The sequence below is a fragment of the Hylobates moloch genome, unplaced genomic scaffold (assembly GCF_009828535.3).
Source record: "Hylobates moloch isolate HMO894 unplaced genomic scaffold, HMol_V3 SCAFFOLD_8, whole genome shotgun sequence".
Classification (NCBI taxonomy): domain Eukaryota; kingdom Metazoa; phylum Chordata; class Mammalia; order Primates; family Hylobatidae; genus Hylobates; species Hylobates moloch.
This window is the reverse complement of record NW_026652283.1, coordinates 52,490,356-52,513,291: the sequence shown is the minus strand read 5'-3', so window position 1 is coordinate 52,513,291 and position 22,936 is coordinate 52,490,356. Positions and strand designations below refer to the sequence as shown.

Sequence of the window (22,936 nt, the reverse complement as noted above, 5' to 3'; positions counted from 1 at the left end):
CTGTATTGAATATAGCAGGCAATTGTAACACAGTGGTAAGTATTTGTGTATCTAAACACATCTAAACATAGAAAAGGTACAGTAAAAATATAATGGTTTTTTTTTTGTTTTTTTTTTTGAGACCGAGTCTGGCTCTGTCACCCAAGCTGGAGTGCAGTGGTGCAATCTCAGCTCACTGCAACCTCAGCCTCCCGAGTAGCTGGGATTACAGGTATCTGCCACCATGCCTGGCTAATTTTTTGTATTTTAATAGAGACAGAGTTTCATCATGTTGGCCAGGCTGGTCTCTATCTCCTGACCTCAAGTGATCCACCCACCTTGGCCTCCCAAAGTGCTGGGATTACAGGTGTGAGCCACTGCACCCAGCGATAATATGGTATAAGAGATAAAAAATGGTACACCTATGTATGACACTTACCATGAATGGAGCTTGCAGGGCCGGCAGTTGCTCTGGGGGAGTCAGTGAGTGAGTGGTGAGTGAATGTGAAGGCCTAGGACATTACCATACACTATAGGAGACTTTATAAACACTCTACACTTAGGCTACACTAAATTTATTTAAAAATATGTTTCTCCAATAATAAATTAACTTTGGCTTACTATAACTTTTTAAACTTTATAAACTTAAAAAAATTTTAAAACCTCTTAGACTCTTTTATTTTTTTATTAATTTTTTTTTTGTTTTTTGAGATTGAGTCTCCTGAGTAGCTGGGATTACAGGCGCACACCACCACGCCCGGCTAATTTTTGTATTTTTAGTAGAGATGGGGTTTCACCATGTTGGCTAGGCTGGTCTCGAACTCCTGACCTTAAGTGATCCGCCTGCCTCAGCCTCCCAAAGTCTGGGATTACAGGTCTGAGCCACCATGCCCAGCCATAGACTCTTTTATAATAACACTTAGCTTAAAGCACAAATACACTGTATGGCCTTTTTTGAGATGAAGGCTCAGTGTGTCACCTGGATTGGAATGCAGTGGTACAATCATGGGTCACTGCAGCCTCAAACTCCTTGGCTTGAGCGATCCTCCCACCTTGGCCTCCCAAAGTGTTGGGATTATAGGCATGAGCCACTGAACCTGGCCTTTTCTTTATTTTCTTCCTTAGTTTTTAAATTTATGTTTAAAATTATTTTGTTAAAAAGGAAGACACAAATACACACATGAGCTTAGGCCTACACAGGGTCCAGGAGCATCAATATCACTGCCTTCCATTTCCACATCTTGTCCCACTGGAAGGTCTTCAGGGGCAATAATAGGCATGGAGCTCTCATCTCTTAATGGCAATGTCTTCTTCTGGAATACCTCCTGAAGGACCTGCCTGAGGCTGTTTTACTGTTAACTTTTAAAAAAATATTAAATATAAATAGAAAAAGTACACTCTAAAATAACAATAAAAAGTGTAGTAAGTAAATACAGAAACCAGTAACGTAGTCATTTATTATCAATATCAAGTATTATGTATAGCACATAATTGTATGTGCTATACTTTTATACAACTGGCAATGCAGTAGGTTTGTTTACGCCAGCATCAACACAAATATGTGAGTAACGTGTTGTGCTACAACGTTACCATGGCTACTATGTCACTAGGCAATAGGAATTTTTCAGCTCCGTTATAATCTTATGGGACCACCATTGTACATGTGGTCTGTCATTGACTGAAATGTTGTTATGCGGTTCATGATTGTACTTTTAAAATTTAAGTGATTTGCTAAATGATAACATACCATATATTCTAGCCTATACCTTGTGCATATGATGTCAGCTATTACAATATGCATAGAAGGTATAGACTAGAATGCACGGTATGTTATTTATATAGAAATAAAAAGTATAAATAGGTCTCTTTGCTTATATATGCAAGGGCTATCTCTGAAGGATATATAAATTGATAACATGTATGCCTCTGGGGAGGGGAACTGGATCAAGAATCAGAGATGGAAGCAAGACTTACTTTTCAGTGTAAACCTGTAGGTTTCATATTACTCGTATTTTATGCCAGGAATTAAGAAAATAATGCAGCTGGGTGTGGTGGCTCTCGCCTGTAATTCTAGCACTTTGGGAGACCACAGAGGGCAGATCACTTGATCCCGGTTTGAGACCAGCCTGGACAACATGGTGAAACCCCATCTCTACAAAAAGTACAAAAATTAGCTGGGCATGGTGGCACATGCCTGTAGTCCCAGCTACTCGGGAGGCTGAGGTAAGAGGATTGCTTGAGCCCAGGAGATCAAGACTGTAGTGAGCCAAGGTAGCGCCACTGCACTCCAGCCTGGGCAACAGAGTGAGACCCTGTCTCAAAATAAAATAAAATAAAATAATAATAATAATAATTGAACTACAGCTGGTAAAAAAGGTAATACTTGCAAGTAGGATATACTTGAATTATTTTCCATAAGTGTGTATTACCTTTTAAATTAACAAATAAAATATAATATTAAAATAGATTGCTTTTTTTTTAAGTACAATTTCCATTTTATTTTTCTCCAGAGAATAGTCCATCTTCAGTCTTTAAGGACTCAGCTCCTTACATGGGCTTTGGTGGGGGTCGTGGGGCAGCACCCCCAGGTCTAAATCAGGGTCGGGTGTTTGGTCCTTGTGGGCTTCACGAGATCGATTCCTGACTACTTTGCTGTGAATTGCACAATTCACACAGTAATGTAGCTTCACATACTGCTTGGGAAGCACATAGGCATCGAAGACGCTCGTTTCAGAAATGTCCCTGACTGCTGTGGCCTCCACTATGTTTCGAATGACGAATTTCTTAATGGCCTTGTCCTTGGGCACACATTGGGCACAGTTCATGCAGTGAATAGGCTGCACGTGGCTGCGGGCCTTTTTGGCACGACCGTTGTTCCTTCTTTTCTTTGTCATCTTGGAGGCACGGACTGGAGAGAGGAGGTTTTTTTTTTTTTTTTTTTTTTTTTTTGGTAGAGACAGTCTTTCTCTGTTGCCCAAGCTGGAGTGCAGTGGCACAATCATGGCTTACTGCACCTTCAAATTTCTGGGCTCAAATAATACTCCTGCCTCAGCCTCCCAAGCAGCTGGGATTATAGATGTGTGCCACCATGCCTGGCTGATTTTTTACTTTTTGTAGAAATGAGGTCTCCCTATGTTGCCCAGGCTGGTCTTGAACTCCTGGCCTGAAGCCATCCTCCCACTTTGGCCTCCCAAAGTGCTGGGATTACAGGTGTGAGCCACTGCACCTGGCCTTAGGTGGCACTCTTTTGTATGAAAAAATATTGGAGGAAATACACTAAAATGTTAACAGCCATAGTTTCTGAGTGGGTGGGATGTCAGTTAATTTTTTTTTGGGGGGGCGGAGTCTCGCTCTGTCACCCAGGCTGAAGTGCAGTGGCTTGGATCTCAGCTTACTACAAGCTCCGCCTCCCTGGTTCACACCATTTTCCTGCCTCAGCCTCCTATAGCTGGGACTACAGACACCTGCCACCACCCCTGGCCAATTTTTTGTATTTTTAGTAGAGATGGGGCTTCACCATGTTAGCCAGGATGGTCTCGATCTCCTGACCTCGTGATCCACCTCGGCCTCCCAAAGTGCTGGGATTACAGGCGTGAGCCACTGCGCCCAGCCGTCAGTTAATTTTAAATTCTCTTTTTTACACTTTTGCATAATATAATTTTCAAATTTTTTATAATGAATACATTCGTAGTGGAAATTTTCTCTTGTAAACAAAGAAAGATGACTTACAGGCAGCAGAGTGGAGGATGGTGTGAGGTTGTTGTGGTTGCTTCCCTTGTTTTAATGTAGAAAAAGCATAATGTGGCCAGGTGTGGTGGCTCACGCCTGTAATCCTAGCGCTTTGGGAGGCTGAGGCAGGTGGATCACCTGAGGTCAGGAGTTTGAGACCAGCCTGGCCAACATGGCAAAACCCCGTCTCTACTAAAAATACAGAAATTAACTAGGCATGGTGGCAGATGCCTGTAATCCCAGCTACTTGGGAGGCTGAGACAGGAGAATCGCTTGAACTCGGGGCAGAGGTTGCAGTGAGCCGAGATTGTGCCACTGCACTCCAGCCTGGGCGAAAGAGCAAGACTCCATCTCAAAACAAAAAACAAAAAACAAAAAAACCATAATGCCTTTACATGGCAAGTTCTTGCAACAGCCTTTGCACCTAGTACCATGAAAAGCTGAAAAGTTAAGGCTGTGAGACAGTTTAAGCAGCCAATGGCACCCTCCCTTCCAACCTCACTTTCTTCCTCCATGTAAGTGCTATGCCTCAGTCTCCAAGTGTCCTGGGCATGTTCCACACTTGCCTAGTGAGTCTTGTCATGGGACAGATTGATACAGGGATGTAACTTAGAGTCTCAGATAAGGATTGAGAGCTGGGAACAAAGGGAAGGAATAACAGAGACCACAGGGGTCCAGTGGTGACATATGCAAGGAACTTTTATTAAAAGGCTGCTAACAATCTTACATATTCGTCTAACTTTTCTTCAAGAGAGCTTTAAACCTGCGTTAATCAGCTCCTTATCCTTACAGCTCACCTGAGAGGCCCAAAGAGCCACACCCACCAGCCTCATGCCCTTTCTTTGCCCTTGGGGAAAAAAGCAGGAATTCCTAAAAAGAATGAAAACCCAGACACCATCACACTTGAATGCTGTCCTCCCACCTTCCTCTGACCACTCATCCAGCCACCTGGGTACCCTTGTGCTGAGAAGAAGGGGAGATTTCAGGTGGAGAAGAAGGGTACCTGAGGCTTCCAAGACATAGGAGAAGCAATTAAAGACTTAAATAGGCTGGGCGCGGTGGCTCACGCTTCTAATCCCAGCACTTTGGGAGGCCGAGGCGGGCGGATCACGAGGTCAGGAGATCGAGACCACGGTGAAACCCCGTCTCTACTAAAAATACAAAAAATTAGCCGGGCGTGGTGGCGGGCGCCTGTAGTCCCAGCAACTCGGAGAGGCTGAGGCAGGAGAATGGCGTGAACCCGAGGCGGAGCTTGCAGTGAGCCGAGATTGCGCCACTGCACTCCAGCCTGGGCGACAGAGCGAGACTCCGTCTCAAGAAAAAAAAAAAAAAAAAAAAGACTTAAATAAGACCATGTGACCAAGTGCTGAATTATGGAGTTCAGATTCGGGTGTTCTAGGAAAGCAGATGGTGACAGAACTGAGGAGGCTGGGGTCTCAGGAAAGGCCTGGCATGTATTAAATATTTACTGAATGAATGAGTGAACAAATAAAGGACCTAGGCTTTGAAGGCTTTGGAATAATAAGGACATATGTTCACACCTGTGTGGAATTTACCAGTTGATAATGGTTTCATCCATTGTTATCTCATTTGAGTCCTGTGATAGCCCTGTGAGAAGAGCCGGGTGGATTGTTCTCCCCATTTTCCAGATGAGATTGAGCCCCAGAGTGATGAAGTGACTGTGATGAATTCAGCACACATTTTCTGAGTGCTTATTATGTGCTAGGATTCAGGCTGGAAGCCAGACATGTAGGAATGAAGTCCGTTAAGGCCCAGATGCTCATTCCAACAGTGCTGAAGTGATACAAGGGCTGTTACAGTGTTCTGGGAGCACAGGGAAGCTGGCACTTGACCTGGACCTCCAAGGATGGGTAGGAGTTTGTTAGGAGGAAAAGAGAATTCTAGGCAGAAGGAATACATGTATAAAGGGACAAAGGCAAGGAATAATGTGGCTTATTTGGCGTAAAGTGTGTAATTAGATCTAAGGGAAGCACAGGTTGGTAAAGAGAAGGGGTATGGGAAAATAGTTTAGAGAATTGGCTCTTTGGTTAGTTGGTTATTTGTCAAGTTGAACAGTTTGGACTTGATCTTTAGAGCTGTGGAAAGCCATGAAAGTTTCTATTTTTTATTTATTTTATTTTTTAGAGATGAGGTCTTGCTCTGCTACCCAGGCTGGCATTCAGTGGCATGATCATGGCTCCCTGCAGCGTCGAACTCCTGGGCTCAAGTGATCCTCCCACCTCAGCCTCCTGAGTCATAAAAGTTTTTAAAGCAAGAGAATGATAGCCCTTTACTGAGTCTTTCCTTGGATGTACATGTGTTTGCTGTTCTTGGCTTTTTTTTTTTTTTCTTTCCCCAAAATAGCTCAGGAGCTGCTTCCTCCAGGAGCCTCTCCTTGATCACCGGGCCTCCAGGCTGGGTGAGATGCTTCTCATGGACTTCCTCAGCCAGGACTCCTCTGTATTATCACTTATCTACTGCTTTGTTACTCTGTGTTGACCCACCTTTTATTCTAGTTTTTGTCCACCTAGAGGTCAGGCACCATGTCTGACTCATGTTTGTAAGCCCCATGCCCAGCACAGGGCTTGCCCTAGATCAATGTGCCCAGTAAATATTTGCTGAAGGAATGAATGGGAGGAGCTGGGTTCCACCTCAGTGCTGAGACAACATTTGGGGCAGATGTAGTGATAGGGTGATTCTGAGTAGTGTGCATTTCCTCAGTGGTGCTGGAGTAAGGAGTGAGTGTGTGAATGATGGGGTGACCATTAGAAGGTTGGTGACTCAGGGTGACACTGAAGGTCTGTTCCTGAGTGACCCTAGGTCTCTCTTGCAGATGGCTTCAGTGACGGATGGTAAAACTGGAGTCAAAGATGCCTCTGACCAGAATTTTGACTACATGTTTAAACTGCTTATCATTGGCAACAGCAGTGTTGGCAAGACCTCCTTCCTCTTCCGCTATGCTGATGACACGTTCACCCCAGCCTTCGTTAGCACTGTGGGCATTGACTTCAAGGTGAAGACAGTCTACCGTCACGAGAAGCGGGTGAAACTACAGATCTGGGTGAGTCCCGGGAATCTTGGGCAGGATTTTCCTGAGAAGCGGCTGGCCTGCCAGTACAAGGGCTTAGAGGTGGGGCCAGCTTGGAACTTCTGGGCCTTACAGCATCAGGCATTAATGCTGTTTCAGGTGTGGCCCCTGGGCTACCCTCTGCTAGTTTTATACAAGTTTGCTCTCCTCCAGGGGTTCAGTTGCTTCTGCTGTTTAACTCTCCAGGAGGTTTTATGTTGGCTTGTCTAAATGAGTGACCAAGAAACTGGGGCTTGGAGTTAGAGACTTGGGTTCAAATTCTGCTTCTACCACTTACTAGTCATGGAAGTTGACTGAATTGCTTAACTTCTCTGGACACCCTTTCTTCTTTGGGGATTGTAATAGCATCTACATCATAAGGCTGTTGGGTCCTTAGGTCCTTGGCTTAGTTCCTGGAACATAGTAAATGCACACTAATGTTAGCTATGGTATCAGTTATCTACTGTCGTATAACAAATCACTTCATAAGTTCATAGTGCCAAACTGGGCAACATTGTGAGACCTCATCTCTACAAAAAAATAAAACAAATTAGCTGGACATGGTGGTGGGCGCCTGTAGTCCCAGTTACTTGGGAGGCTGAGGTGGAAGGATTGCTTGAGCCCAGGAGGTCGAGGCTGCAGTGAGCCATGATCATGCCACGGCACTCCAGCCTGGGCAACGGAGCAAGACTCCATCTCAAATAAATAAATAAATAAATAAATAAATAAATAAATAAATTGGTAGTGTCAAACAACTATAATAATTAATTATCTCATAGTTTCTGTGGATCAAACATTTGGGAGTGGTTTGGGCCTCATGAGGTGTAGCCAGATGTTGGCTTGGGTTGCAATCATCTGAAACATAGACTGGAGCTGGAGGATCTAAGGAGTTTGTCTTTGCCAGTTGAGTGCAGTGACATGATCTCGTCACTGCAACCTCTGCCTCTGGTTCAAGTGTTTCTGCCTTCTACAGGTGCCTGCCGCCATGCCCAGTTAATTTTTGTATTTTTAGTAGAGATGGGGTTTCACCATGTTGGCCAGGCTGTTGGCCAGGCTGGTCTTGAACTCCTGACCTCGTGATCCGCCCACCTCGGCCTCCCAAAGAGCTGGGATTACAGGTGTGAGCCACCGTGCTTAGCCTGGGGCTGGAGGATCTTAAGACTGCACACTCACATATCTGGTGCTAGCTGTTGGCAGAAGGCCTTACTTCTTTCCCATTTGGCCTCTTGGAGTGTCTTCACAGAGCTGCTTAAGTGTCTTTATTTGTGTAGCAGCTGGCTTTTGCCAGAGTGAGAGATGTAAAAGGCCAGAGGAAGTGGCAATGTCTCTTATGAGTTAGCCTTAGCCTTACAGCGTTCTGTTGGTCACTGATTCAGCATGGGAGGAACCTACACAAAAATGTGGATATTGGGAGGAAAGTATCACTGGGGACCATCTTGGAAGCTGGCTGCCACAGCTACTATTATTATTAGTATCTGCCAATAGTACTAATAAATTATGTACATATTTTAGATGATATAGCAACATGTAGATCATATAGTTTTCAAAAATGAATTAGTACCTGGATTGGAAATTTTGAAAATTTGTGATTTAAAGTATGTAAAACATGTATTATTATTATTTTATTTTATTTTTTTTCGAGACAGAGTCTCACTCTGTCACCTGAGCTGGAGTGCAGTGGCACTATCTTGGCTCACTGCAATTTCCACCTCTTGGGTTCAATCGATTCTCTTGCTTCAGCTCCCCAAGTAGCTTCAATTATAGGCGTGTGCCACCACGCCTGGCTAATTTTTGTATTTTCAGTAAAGATGGGGTTTCACCATGTTCACCAGGCTGATCTTGAACTCCTGACCTCAGGTGATCCACCCGTGTTGGTCTCCCAAAGTGCTGGGATTACAGTTGTGAGCCACCACGCCCAGCCAAAACATATATTATTTATTATCTTTCTATTCTACGTGTTAAATGTACATTAATACATTATGCATATATCTTATTGGGGCAGTCTGTATATAGTACTTTTCTTTTTACAAATTATATATTTCCCATATTCTATCTCACAATTAACACTATGAAGTAGGTACGACTTTAATACACTCCTGTTTTGTAGAATAAGAAACTCAGAGATTTGTTAACTTGCCTTAGGTCAACGACACTGCTATAAAGTGGGATTTCAACAAGATCTTCTGATTCAAAAGTATGTGCTCTTTTCTCTACACTGTGCATCTGAGGTATTATAGAGTTCATATTTCCCTTCATGATAATGTCAAATATTATATAGGGATAAAAGTTCACTTTGTTCATTTGCTCTCTATTAAAGGCATTGAGGATTCAGAGATCATTAGAAATAGAAGAAGCTATACGGGTCGTCTAGTTCACTGATTCCCAGACCCATGGCATCAGCATCACCTTGGAATTTGCTAGAAATGCAAATTCTCAGGCCCACCTCAGAACTATTGAGTCAGAAACTCTGGTGGGTGAGTGACAACCATCTGTGCTATAACAAGTTTTCCAGGTGGTTTTGTGGCTGGCTAACATTGTAGAACCACTTAGTTTAACTAGCTTGAGGTGAAAGTCAACACGCATTTACTAAAAGCACCTATTAGGTGCCAGGTGCTTTCACTTGTGTTATTTGATCTCATCCTTGCAGTTCGTGCACAGGGGGATGTGAGAGCACAGAATATTTGGGGCGTGGTGAGCAATACAGTAAAACTGGATCAAGGTTGTGAAAGAGCAGAGAATGGGTGCTGAGAGAAATTTGCTGGAGCGGCTATAGGTGACAGATTGGGGGTCAAAGAGATCTTCCACAGCAAACAGAAAGTTCTTGTCATCGGTCAGAGTATTCATGATTGATTCCTTAGGGAACTGAAGAAATTATTAGAGCTTACTTTTAATCTTTGAACATAAGATATTTTTTATTGATATTTACTATGTGGATTGACAGAAGTGTCTTTGTTTGACCCTCATATCAGATGGTCAGATAGCCTACACTCAAAAATTCTTGAGATAAGAGGAGGCATTCTGCCCTTCTGAGGGGTTGACAGTGGACTGACTCACTTCTTTGTTTATGTTCAGCCAATTGTGAGCTTTTGTGGTTTTCTTGTGCCTGGTTAAGTGGATTTATTGATTACATGGTCTAGTTTTAACTAAATGAAACCTCATAATGGATATGTGGCTTTTAAAGAGTCCTATAAAGAAACCTCTGATTGAAGACTATACTAGAAGATTATAGTGAACCCAAGTGAGCATAAAGAAAATGGCTGAACTGATGTTTTTCCAACCCCCAACACAAGTTCATTGTCAGCCACGTTTCGAGGTAAAATCAATGATAATCTAATTAGATCCGACATAGTCGATCTCCCATCCAAGTACTAACCAGGCCCAACCCCTCTTAGCTTCCGAGATCAGATGATATTGGGCACGTTCAGGGTGGTATAGCCATAGATGACATGGTCAATCTCATTGCTTTTGCTGAAGGGAAATTAGCAAAGGGTTTTTATGTGTATGTATGTGCTTTTATGCAGCAAAAAATAAAGTTTTCTGGACTATTCATGAATACATTAGATTTTAAACATTTAAATATTGTTTATTTTAATTTTATATATTTTAATATCTTTTGTGTATAGAAGTAGACATATAGATATATAATCTAAGGAATACACATATACTGTGCATGCTGTACCTACATTTTTCTTACTTAAAGGGATACAAGTTGGAGACCACCACCATAGGCACTGGGGAGCCATAGAAGGGTTTAAACAAGTTAGATCTGCATTTTAGAAAAATTCCTGGCTTCAGTTTGAAGGGTAGATGGAAATGAGGCAAAGAAACCAGGGTTTTGGATCCAAACTCATCAAATTGTATACATTAAGTAAGTGTATTTTTTTGTGTATCAATTATACCTCATAAAGCTATCTAAAAGTTAATAAACAAATATAGTAGTGACCAGCTATAAAAGAAAGGAAGCAAGCAAGCAAGCAAGGGCTTGGGTAAATTGTATGGGGCTGAACTAAGTGTATTATTCTGCTCTGGCTGCCATAACAAAATACAGTTGAAATTAATTTTCTCACAGTCTGGAGACTGGAAGTCTAAGATCAAGGTGCCAGTAGGGTTGATGTCTGATGAGAGCTCTCCCCTCAGGCTGCCTTCCCACTCTGTGTTCTTGTGGGCTTTCCTTGGTGCATGGGCAAGGGGAAGAGATAGTGCAAACTCTTTGGTGTCTCTTCTTATAATGACACGAATTCTGTTGGATCAGGAACTCATCTTATGACATCATTTAACTTCGATTACTTCCTTTGAGGCCTCATCTCCAAATACAAGCACACTGAGGGATGAGCGAGATTCCATCTCAAAAAAAAAAAAAAAAGAAAGAAAAAGAAAAGAAAAAGCACAGTGTATACTGTATAGGATTGGGTACTATCTAGGGCTTCATACAAATTTTGGGAGGCCATAGACATTCAGTCCATAATGCTAACAATGACAAAATGACATAAGGGATGGAAATGAGGAGAAAGATTTGGAACTAGAATTTACAGAATTTGATGATCAATTACTGTCCCCTCTTATCCTTGGTTTCACTTTCCAAGATTTCAGTTACTTGGGGTCTTCTAGATCTGAACATACTAAACAGAAAATTCTAGAAATAAGCTAATAAATTTTAAATTGCACACTGTTCTTTTTTTTTTTTTTTTTTTTGGAGATAGTCTCACTCTGTCGCCCAGGCTGGAGTGCAATGGCATGAGCTCAGCTCACTGCAACCTCTGCCTCCCGGGTTCAAGCAATTCTCCTGCTTCCGGAGCAGCTGAGATTACAGGCGTACACCACCACACCCGGCTAATTTTTGTATTTTTAGTAGAGATGGGGTTTCACCATGTTTGCCAGGCTTGTCTCGAACTTCTGTCCTCAAGTGATCCGCCTACCTCGGCCTCCCAAACCTCTGGGATTACAGGCGTGACCCACCGTGCCTGGCCTAAATTGCACGCTGTTTTGAGTAGCATGATGAAATATTGCACTGTCTTGCTCTGTCCTGCCCAGAGCGTGAATGATCCCTTTGTCCAGCATATCCATGCTGTATCTGCTATCTGCCCATTAGCCACTCAGTAGCCATCGTAGTTATGAAATTGAAAAAGCACAGTGTGGTCTGGGTGCAGTGGCCCACGCCTGTAATCCTAGCACTTTGGGAGGCTGAGGCGGGCAGATCATGAGGTCAGGAGTTCGAGACCAGCCTGGCCAACATAGTGAAACCCCGCCTTTACTAAAAATACAAAAAATTAGCTGGGTGTGGTGGCAGGCACCTGTAATCCCAGATACTCAGGAGGGTGATGCAGGAGAATTGCTTGAACCTGGGAGGCAGAAGTTGCAGTGAGCCAAGATTGCGCCATTGCACTCCAGCCTAGGTGACAGAGCGAGACTCCATCTCAAAAAAAAAAAAAAAAAGAAAAAAGAAAAAGCATAATGTATACTGTATAGGATTAGGTACTATCTGAGGTTTCAGGCATCCACTGAGGGTCTTGGAACTTATCCCCCGAGGATAGGGGGAGACTGCTTTCATTGTAAAGGGAAAGGGGGAACATTTATGTGTGTTTATACATATCACTTCTGTACACAAAAATTTTGTGATTTTTTTTTTTTGGTTTTGTGAGCTTTGATAAATCATTTCATTTTTATGAATAGTTAATGTCTTCAACTGTAAAAGCCTCACAGGTTTGCTGGTGGTGAGGGGGCCTAAATATGATAACATAATATTGTGTCTGGGGAATGCAATAAATAATGGGTTCCTTCCTTTCTCTACCTTTGGGTCCACATGGAAGGGGTCACTGGGTTGCTTTCTTTTTTTTTTTTTTTTGAGACGGAGTCTCGCTTTGTCACCCAGCCTGGAGTGCAGTGGCGCAATCTTGGCTCACTGGAAGCTCTACCTCCTGGGTTCACACCATTCTCCTGCCTCAGTCTCCTGAGTAGCTGGGACTACAGGTGCCCGCCACCAAGCCCGGCTAATTTTTTTTTGTTGTTGTTGTATTTTTAGTAGAGACGGGGTTTCACCGTGTTAGCCAGGGTGGTTTCATTCTCCTGACCTCATGATCCGCCTGCCTCGGCCTCCCAAAGTGCTGGGATTACAGGTGTGAGCCACCGCGCCCGGCCTGAGGTTTTCCATCTGTGGTTCCAGTGTTGGAACAGCATTTAGTGACTCACTGGCACAGTATGAAGTGTTCAGTTAAATTCCTCCAGCCCATTTGATCTCTCTTAGGGGATTCTAGACACAAGAAGAGGAGGTTATGAGCATTGCTGAGCAGGGCCACCCACAATAGGAATTTCTGTCATCTTTGGGGGATGAGGGTCTTGGGAGTGCCTTATTGCCTGGAGCCCTTCACCGCAAAGGTCCCTGAGAGCTCCCTTTGTTTCCTGAGAAGTTAATGATTGTGGATCAGACAAGAAAGTCTTACTGGGGAGGTATGGATAGCAGAGAAGCCTCATTGTTAGGGAGCGAGAGCATGCACAGGTGTGAGAGGAGACTTGGTAACTCCACAGCAACGGATCCAACTAGAGGCTACTTATTGCTGGGTCCTGGTTGCCAAGCAACCCCTGGAGACCTGTGGGAATAGAAGAGCGGAGGGGGCTTCCACCATCTCTATGTGGGGCCCATTGCAGAAGCTGTCTGGTGCTGATCAAGAGAAAAATCCAGAGGACTGAGCTCACCTAGGACTCTGGGTCCTGGATTCTAGTTTTTGTTTGTTTGTTTTGAGATAGGGTCTAACTCTGTTTCCCAGGCTGGAGTACAGTGGTGCGATCTCAGCTCACTGGAACCTCTGCCTCCTGGCTTCAGGTGATCCTCCCACGTCAGCCTCCCTAGTAGCTGGAACTACAGGTGTGCCTGGCTATGCCATGCCTGACTAAATTTTGTATTTCTTGTAGAGACTGAGTGCAACAGCACCCAGCAGTAAGTGGCCTCTAGTTGGATCTGTTGCTGTGCTGGTGATGATTTAAAAGCTCTTAGTGTAGCTAAAGACATACATACATAATATATATAAAGCACTAACATAGTGCATGGCACAGAGTAAACACTCAACAAATCGTAGTTTTTATTAAGGTTCTAGGGAGATTGATAAATAGCATTCCTTTTCTTCCCCACCTAAACCCATTGAGAAATAGATGCAGGAGTCAGAGAGATGGGGAGTAATGGGAAAAAAAAAGCCTTATTACTCATAAAAGTGAGGATAAAGCCATGGCTAAAGTCTTCCGGCAAGTGCGGCTTGCTAATACTTTACTCTGGAGTCAGAAAGACACACAAACCCAGTCATAGGCCAATGTGGGCCGCTGGCTATAATTAGCCCATACACCATTCACTCAAAGTCAAAGTCCATGTGGCCCAGATTTACTAATATTTAAGGCCTAAAGCATTCCACTCAGGTCTGTAGGAGGAGCCTATATCTCCATGGACAAGCTTCCTCATGGACAGAGAAAGGAGGGTCCCTCCTCCAACAGCTCTTTTTTAAATTATCATTTTATTCATGTATTTAATTTTGAGACAGGGTCGCCCAGGCTGGAGTGCAGTGGTATGCTCATGGCTTACTGCAGCCTCGACCTCCTGGGCTTAAGCAATCCTTGCACCTTAGCCTCACCAGTAGCTGGGACTATAGGCGTGTGCCACCATGCCTGGCTAAGTTTTGTATTTTTTGTAGAGACAGAGTTTTGTCATGTTCCTCAGGCTGGTCTCAAACTCCTGAGCTCAAGTGATCTGCCCGTCTAGGCCTCTCAAAAGTGCTGGGATTACAGGTGTGAGCCACTGCTCCTGCCCAATAGCTCTTACTATAATTAAAGACATAGATAAGAGTGACCATGGGTTCCAAAGTGGGGTTAGACAGAATGACAAACACTGGGACAAATAGAAGGAGTCTTAAGAGATTTCCTGGGAATCTGAATTCCACAGTGATGTGAGTAACTCCTCATATAAACAGGAACTGAGAACAAGGTCAAGGTGAGATGGGGTGCTGGGCAGTCAGCAAGGTTCGATTATCCGTCATCTGCCTTATGTCCACACAGCAGCCTCCATGAAATGTTAGGTCACAAAATGGCTTTGGAGTCATAAATATTAAAGCTAGTGAGTACTAAATCTGGGATTGTCAAGGATCTGTATCTTAGGGCCAGTAATATAAAAACAGGTGAAATGTAAGGGAGCGTAGAAATGTGGGAAAGGTAATCATACCAGAAACTTGGAAGGAGGATTGTGGCTCTTCAGCAGCCATTTAACAAATATTTACTGTGCCAGACACTGGGGATAGAGATATTAATATAAATGTGACGTTCCCTGCTCTCCAGGAATTAATGAGACTGAAATTATCAGCCCAATAAAATGAATACCATAGCTCTCTTGTTCTGATTAGAGGAAGAAGAATAGGATATCAAGAGACTTTTCCCTAGAATTTAAGAATGTATAGTAATGGATTATTATATGAGATTGGGTAGCTGTCTAATGGGCTTCTGTATTAGTTTCCTATTGCTGCACTAAAATTACTACAAACTTAGTGGCTTAAGACAACACAAACTTATTATTTCACAGTTCTGGAGGTCGGAAGTCTAAGGTGGGTCTTACTGGGTTAAAATCAAGTTGTTGGCTGGTTTCAGTCTGTATTCTCTCTGGAGGGCCTCATCTAGGGGGGCATCTTTAATTTGCCTTTTCCAGCTTCCAGAGGCTGCCTACATCCCTTTGCTTGGGGCCCCTTCTTCCATCCATCTTCAAAGCCGCAGTGGAACATCTTCCAACCTCTCTGAATCTCCCGCTTGTCTCTTATAAAAACCCTTGTGATTATAATGGGCCCACCTAGGCATTCCAGGTCAATCCTCCATTTTCAAGATCCTTAATTTAATCACATTTGCAAAAATCCCTTTTGCCATGTAAGGTAACATATTCACAGATTCTAGGGATTATATATTTGGGGGACTATTATTCTGACTACTATAGCATCTGTTAGTAACATATAAAAAACCTGGCTGGGTGTGGTGGCTCATGCCTGTAATCCTAGCACTTTGGGAGGCCAAGGCAGGAGGATCACTTGAGCTCAGGAGTGAGACCAGCAACATACTGAGACCTTGTCTCTACAAAAAATTTAAAAATTAGCTGTGTGTGTGGTGGCATATGCCTGTAGTCCCAGCTACTCATGAGGCTGAGGCCAGAGGATCACTTGAGCCTGGGAGGTCAAGGCTGCCTTGAGCTATAACCACACTACTGCACTCCAGCCTGGGTGACAGAGCAAGATCCTAGCTCACAAAAAAAAAAAAAATAAAAGAAAAGAAAAGAAAAAGAAAAATACCTGATATAAATTCCCTCATCCTTTAAGACTCTGAAGCAGGTAATGTCCATGTTTTAAGTTCACACTGCCGATTAAGATTCCCTGTTACCTTGTTAGATGTCAACAAGCCTGTGAATTTAGAGCACATCACATCTCAGTCTCTCATTTAATTAAATTAAATTATGTATTTTTTGAGGTGGAGTTTCGCTCTTGTTGCCTAGGCTGGAGTGCCATGGCGCAATCTTGGCTCCTCCCTGCAACCTCCACCTCCCGGGTTCAAGCGATTCTCCTGCCTCAGCCTCCCGAATAGCTGGGATTACAGGCATGCACCACCACGCCTGGCTAATTTTTGTATTTTTAGTAGAGACGGGGTTTCACCACGTTGGCCAGGCTGGTTTCAACCTCCTGACCTCAGGTGATCCTCCTGCCTCGGCCTCCCAAAGTGCTGGGATTACAGGCATGAGCCACTGTGCCTAGCCTCAGTCTTTCATTTTAGACAGGAGGAGTCTGAGGCTCAGAGTGAGATAGGGACTTTACTGAGGGCTCATGGTGATGTCCCTTGACCCATTCCAGTGCTCTTGCTGCCACCTTCAAGAAGGTGCAATCTAGTCTTGAATGTAAGCTGGAGACCTGTAGAGAGATCAGCAGGCAACACAGAAGAGTCTGGAGGCTGAACAGGGAAACTGGGGCTCTGACAAGTCTCTGTGTCTCCAGGAATGTGAAGACAGTTCCTGAGTACACCATCCTGTGCTCAGCTCTTATGATAATCAGAATTGATTTTTCTAGGCAGCAAGTTTCCTGGTGTGGCTGCAGAAACATGCTGACACTTTTATCTCTCCAAAGCCTGTAGGAACCAGCTGCTAGAGGAGGTTTAATCTGATTTTTAAAATCACAACAAAGACCATGGGAAGTCAAATCAGGCTTAGTCGGCCTCTGTAATTTTCAAATGAATTAACAAGCTATCCTGACTGACTATTCAAGGGGTCTCCAAGACACACCCCCCTTTCCTTAGGACCACAACCCCCTTTCCTTCCATCCAAACTGGCATGGGAGAAAAAGAAATAATCTACAAGCCATTTGTGTATTCATTAATCCATTCAATAAACATGTGTCATGTACATATTATATGCCAGGCACTGTCATGAGAGGGCAAAGAAACAGCTACAATGTGATATAAGCGATGTAATAAAGGGATGAAGAGAGTGTTGTAAGAACAGCTACCTCTGCCTGGGAAAATCATTGCAGGCCTCATAAAGGAGGGGACATTTGAGCAGGGTCTTGACAAATGAGTTGAGTTTTTTCAGGTTAATGTAGAGTAAGAGCTTTACAGGTGGAAGAAATGACATTTGCAAGAGCATAATTGCTTTCAAGGACCCTTTGTGTGCCTAGCTGTGCTAGGCTCTGCAGCGATTGGTGAGAAAACATCCCTACCTCTTAGGGGCACTCAGTGAAGCAGGGGAGAAGGGGGATATACAACAGGCACACACACTTTGAAATGCATTGCAGACATTGAGCAGTGGAATGACATGCTCTGTCTTACATTGTTTTAATAAATTTTTAAATCTTTGGGTAATTTTAGGTTTATAGAAAAATTGCAGTGATAGTATAGAGTTCCCATGTGTCCTTTGCCCAGTTGCCCTAATGTTAACATTTTATATAACCATGATACATTTGTCAAAACTAAGAAATTGACATTGGTACAATATGATTAAACTACCATCTTTATTTGAATTTCATTAGTTTTTTTCCCACAAATGTTCTATTACCATTGCAGGATCCAATCCAAGATACCGTATTGCATTTAATAATATTTTTTCAATTGACATATAACTTATATACCATAAAATTCACCTTTTTTTTTTTTTTTTGAGATGGAGCCTTGCTCTGTTGCCCAGGCTGGAGTGCAGTGGTATGATCTCAGCTCACTGCAACCTCCGCTTCCTGGGTTCAAGCGATTCTCCTGCCTCAGCCTCCCGAGTAGCTGGGATTACACATGCCCCCCACCGTACCTGGCTAATTTTTGTACTTTTAGTAGAGACGGGGTTTCGCCATGTTGGCCAGGCTGGTCTCGAACTCCTGACCTCATGATCCACCCATCTCAGCCTCCCAAAGTGCTCGGATTACAGGGGTAAGCCATCAGGCCAGCCAAAATTCACCCTTTTAAACAGTATAGTTCAGTGATTTTTAGTATGTTTACAGACTTGTGCAACTATCATCACTAATTCCAGAACATTTCAACATTTTAGTGACTTACATCTTTCTTTCTTTCATTTTTGTTGTTGTTGTTGTTTTTGAGACAGAATTTCACTCTGTCACCCAGGTTGGAAGTGCAGTGGCGCAATCTCAGCTCACTGCAACCTCTGCCTCCCAGGTTCAAGTAATTCTCGTTCCTCAGCCACCTGAGTGGCTGGAATTACAAGTGTGCGCCACCATGCTAATTTTTGTATTTTTAGTAGAGACCATGTTGGCCAGGCTGGTCTTGAACTCCTGGCCTTCAATAATCCACCCGCCTTGGCCTCCCAAAGTGTTGGGATTACAGGCGTGAGCCACTGCGCCTGGCCAGGTGACTTACATCTTAACACTTAACAGGATTTCTCTGAGGCAGAGTTATGCCTGTTTCAAGAATAAATTATGAAGAGCAAAGTGCAGAAGCAGGGAGAACCAGTTAGGATTTGTAACAATTGAGGCTGGGAATGATGGTGGCTTGAACTAGGGAGGTAGTAGCGGTGGTAGTGAGAGTAGTCAGATTTTGCATGTATGTTGAAAATACTGAATATTGAATTGGATGTGGAGAGAGAAAGAAGGAGAGAAGTCAAGGATGTTGCTGAGGGTTTGGGCTGAGTGACTAGAAGTTTGGAGATTCCTCTAACTGAGATGGGGAAGACTGCAGGAAGAACAGGGTTTAGGGAGAGAGTTGGGGATTCAGTTTGGTTATGCTAAGTTGGAGAAGCCCGTTAGATAACCAAGTAGAGATATGGAATAAGCAGTTGGATAAATGAGTCTGCATGTATATATTAGCAAGTAGTATTTTAAATGATGAGACCAAATAAGATTAACAAGGGAAAGAGTGAAGGCAGGAAGAAGAAAAGGTTCACAGACTGAGCCCGGAGACATTCCAACACCAAGGTGTTGGGAAGATGAGGGAGAATTGGCAAAGGAGACTGAAAAAGAGCAACTGAAATGAGAAAGTGTGGTGTCCTGGCAGCCAAGTGAAGATAGCTTTTCAGAGGAAGGAGAGATCAACTGTGTCAAATATGGCTGCTAGGTTATGAATATGGGAACTGAGGATTGACTGCTGTATTTAGCAACACAGAGTACATTGATAACCTTGATACAAGTTGTTTTGGTGGAGTAGGAGGGGTGAAAGCCTGGTAAAAATGGCAGAAGAGAAATTGGAGACACCAAGTATGACATAGCACTTTCAAGGATGTTTGCTCTAAAGAAAAGGAGACAATTGGAGTGGTAGCCGAAGGGGAATGGGGAAGTGAATCAGAAGAGGTTTTTGTTTTTTAAGATTTGAGAAGTAGCAGCATGTTCGTATGCTGGTAAAACAATTGAATAGAGATCAACAAACCAAGCCAACAAAGAAACAAAAATACAAAGCTGATGCTTTGGAAACAAAGGAGAACTGCTGGGACAATATCCTTGAACTGGGGAGAGGGGATAGGATAGGATCACATGCAGAGGGTGCGTCCTTGCTAGGAGCACAGACTGTGCACCTACATTCCCAGGGGAGAAAGCAGAGGGTTTGGGCACAGGTGCAGCTTGGGGTTCCATGTGCTGGTTCAAGTTCTCTTAAGCACAATTTTCTGATAAAGCGAGGTCATCAGTGGAGAGTGAAGATGAGGGAGGAAGTTTGGAGAGTCGAAGAGAGAGGAGAATGTCATCTAAGAAGGTGGGAGAGTGAATAGACTGCGGAAATGTAATTTGATTGCTGATTAGCATGAAGACTTCATTTGAAATTAGCGATCATAAATTTAAATTCATCAGCTCATGAATTTGAAGCATGGTTGTGTGTTTTTCTCCAGCCATGTTTTGCTCTGAGGATAAAAGCATAGAATAGGCAAAGAGTTGACTTTAAGTAAAGTGTAGTTATGTTGAGTATAACAAAGCAAGAGGACCTGGGGAGTCAGGGGCATGTGAAGGGAAGCTGTTGTCATGATCGACCTTAGAATTCAAGTTGGGCCGAGAGGGAGGTAACAACACAAGGGATGAAGGACAGTGAAAAGGTGGTAGGGAAAGAAGACTGTTGATGCTGGGAATCTACAAGGAGTGAGCTGGAAAGAGCATAGTGGTCTGAGTATGAGAGGCTTGAAATTACTATTGGTAATGATAAGGTTCAGAATATGACTGTAAGAGTGAGTTACTGAGGTGGGGTCAGAGATCAATATCACTGGAGGAGAAGCATTCAAGGAAATGAGAGTCCAAGGTGATGGAAGCCTCATCTATGTGGATATTGAAATCACCAAGAATTATGGAGAGAGTAACAGTGAAGCAGAAGCTGTTCACTGGCCAGTAGAGGGATAAGTGGGTGGTATAATCTCATGATATTGAAAGCTGGAGGTGTTTTGTTTTGTTTTTTTGAAGGAGGGAAAGAGAGTGATATGAAAGCAGGGGTGAGAAGCAACAACATCTATCCCACCTCCGGCCCGGTGATTCAAGGGTGATGAGAGAGGAAGTGAGCAACAATTTAGAGGCTTTAGGAGAAGCCATGTCCTCAGGGAGAGCTGGGTTTTGATTATAGCAAGGAGGTAAAAGAAACGTTCGGATGAGAGGCTGAGCAAAAATAGATTTTTCTGATGACTGACTGAATTTCAGAAGACTCAGGGAAAGGTTTCAGTGGGGAGGGGAGGAGACAGTGTTAGAAAAGATGATGATGTACCGAGCTATACGGCAATTGGAGTCCAGTGATCAAGGATGGCTTTGGAGACATGGGCTTCTTGCCATAATTGACATGAACAGAGGGATAAAGAGAATACAAAACAAATTATAAAGCAGACAGGTGGTCCCAGGACAGACAGTGGTTGTGTGGCGTGTGTGGGAGGATCCCTGCTTCCTTTTGATCCCTGCATTTAGAGGCCCAGAGTCTGGCAAAAGTGCCGTTCTTATTCTGAATGCCTGGCATCCCTCTTGACTTCACACATCAGTAATTGTGGCAATGAACAGCAGCTTTCATTTAGACCTTCACCTGTAAATGGGACTAATACTATCTCCCACAAGGCTGATGTGAGCTGACAGTGGCACGGGCTTTCATGCCAGCACTGTGCTCAGTGCTTTTATGAACTGATTTCATCCTGACACTAACCCTGTGAACTAGGTGCTGTTATTATCCCCATTTTACAGAGAAGTAAACTGAGATCCAGAGGAGTTAGATGGCTGTCTCAAGTTCACACAAATAGTTAAGTGGCAGAGTCCAGATTTGAATCAGGGTCTATCTGGCTTCAGGCTGGGTGCGGTGGTTCACGCCTGTAATCCCAGCAGTTTGGGTGGCCAAGGCAGGGGATCATTTTAGGTCAGGGGTTCAAGACTGGCCTGGTCAACATGGTGAAACCCTGTCCCTACTAAAAATACAAAAAAAATTAGCGGGGCTCGGTGGCTGGCACGTGTAGTCCCAGCTACTTGGGAGGCTGAGGCAGGAGAATCACTTAAGTTCAGGAGGTGGAGGTTGCAGTGAGCCGAGATCGCCCTACTTCACTCCAGCCTGGGTGACAGAGCGAGACTGTCTCAAAAAAAATAAAAATAAAAATAAAGGTCTGTCTGTCTTCAAAACCCATGTATGGAGTTTTGAATCCCTTGTTATATCTTCACATAGGTAAAGCACTCTGTAAATGGTGAAATTGTTAATAATTATAATTTTTGGGGCAGCAGTTACACACTTTACAGGTGCTTTACTTGCAGTTTTTTCCTTATAATTATCACAGTAATGATGCCCAGAACAGATGAGGAAACTGAGACTCAGAGAAGTTAAGGGACTTGACCAAATCTTACCAAGCCTGGAAAATAGCACATCTGGGACTCAAAATTAGGGATGTTTGCCACCAGAGTGTTCTTTTCACATCAAACTGCCTTCCCCACTCTTTCCACTGCCCTGTGGTACCCCAGGGACCTCACAGGTGGTTGAGAGTCAACGTCACAGCTAAAAATCAGAACCTCCAAGCAAACACTCTCAGAAAGGGAGGTGTTATCTGTTGCAAACTATCACCTTTTAGTTTCCAGCTCCCCTCCTTTCCTACCAGCCCTCCTCTCTCTCTGTCCCACTACAACTTCACAGGAGAGTCTAGTGGGCATCCAAGGTTGAGCAACACCAGTGTATAGGTATGTAATTAAGTGACTTGGCACTGAATGTAGTGGTCTCTGAAGAAGCTGCTGCACATTCTGGCATAGGGTGACAGGAGTGGTTGGGGGCTTAGTTACTTCAGCTGTGGTGTAAGTGGAATGAACACATGGTACCAGCAGTGTGATAAGTAATGTCTCTGAACCTCTGTTTCCTCAGCTGTAAAATAGAAGAATATTAATGCCTACTTCTTAGTGTTATAGTAAAGATTGAACGAGATAATATAGGGAAAGGATCTAGCATGGAGCCTGTAACATACTAGGTGCTAAATAAACTTACCCAAAGTCATACAGTGAAGGGGAGAGCCAGTATTAGCTCATGAGGTTTCTATTATGCTGTACTACCATGACGAATCTTACGGTTACCACCACTTTAAGATTGCGAGCCACAGGACTTACAAGGCGGAGTCATCAACAGAGAAATTAGTTGTGAGTTGTGGCCCTTTTACTCCCATTTTCAATGAATGGAGAGAGCAGCAGTGCTCTGCCCCTGAAGACGTCCAGTTGCCATCTAAGGCTGGAGATTCTCCTAGCTTGCTTGGAACCT

The 22,936-nt window shown here is 43.6% G+C and overlaps 1 protein-coding gene and 1 pseudogene across 1 annotated transcript in view; one reads left to right on the top strand and one right to left on the bottom strand.

Moving 5' to 3' along the window:
• The window catches only part of RAB3B (RAB3B, member RAS oncogene family), a 74,225-nt gene that overhangs the window by 7,256 nt on the left and 44,033 nt on the right, over window positions 1–22,936 (top strand). The window contains exon 2 of the mRNA XM_032160836.2: window positions 6,542–6,769. Within this exon, the coding sequence (XP_032016727.1) occupies window positions 6,542–6,769 (228 nt within the window). The remainder of the gene's footprint in view (window positions 1–6,541; window positions 6,770–22,936) is intronic.
• On the bottom strand, window positions 2,527–2,873 carry LOC116473153 (small ribosomal subunit protein eS26-like; annotated as a pseudogene).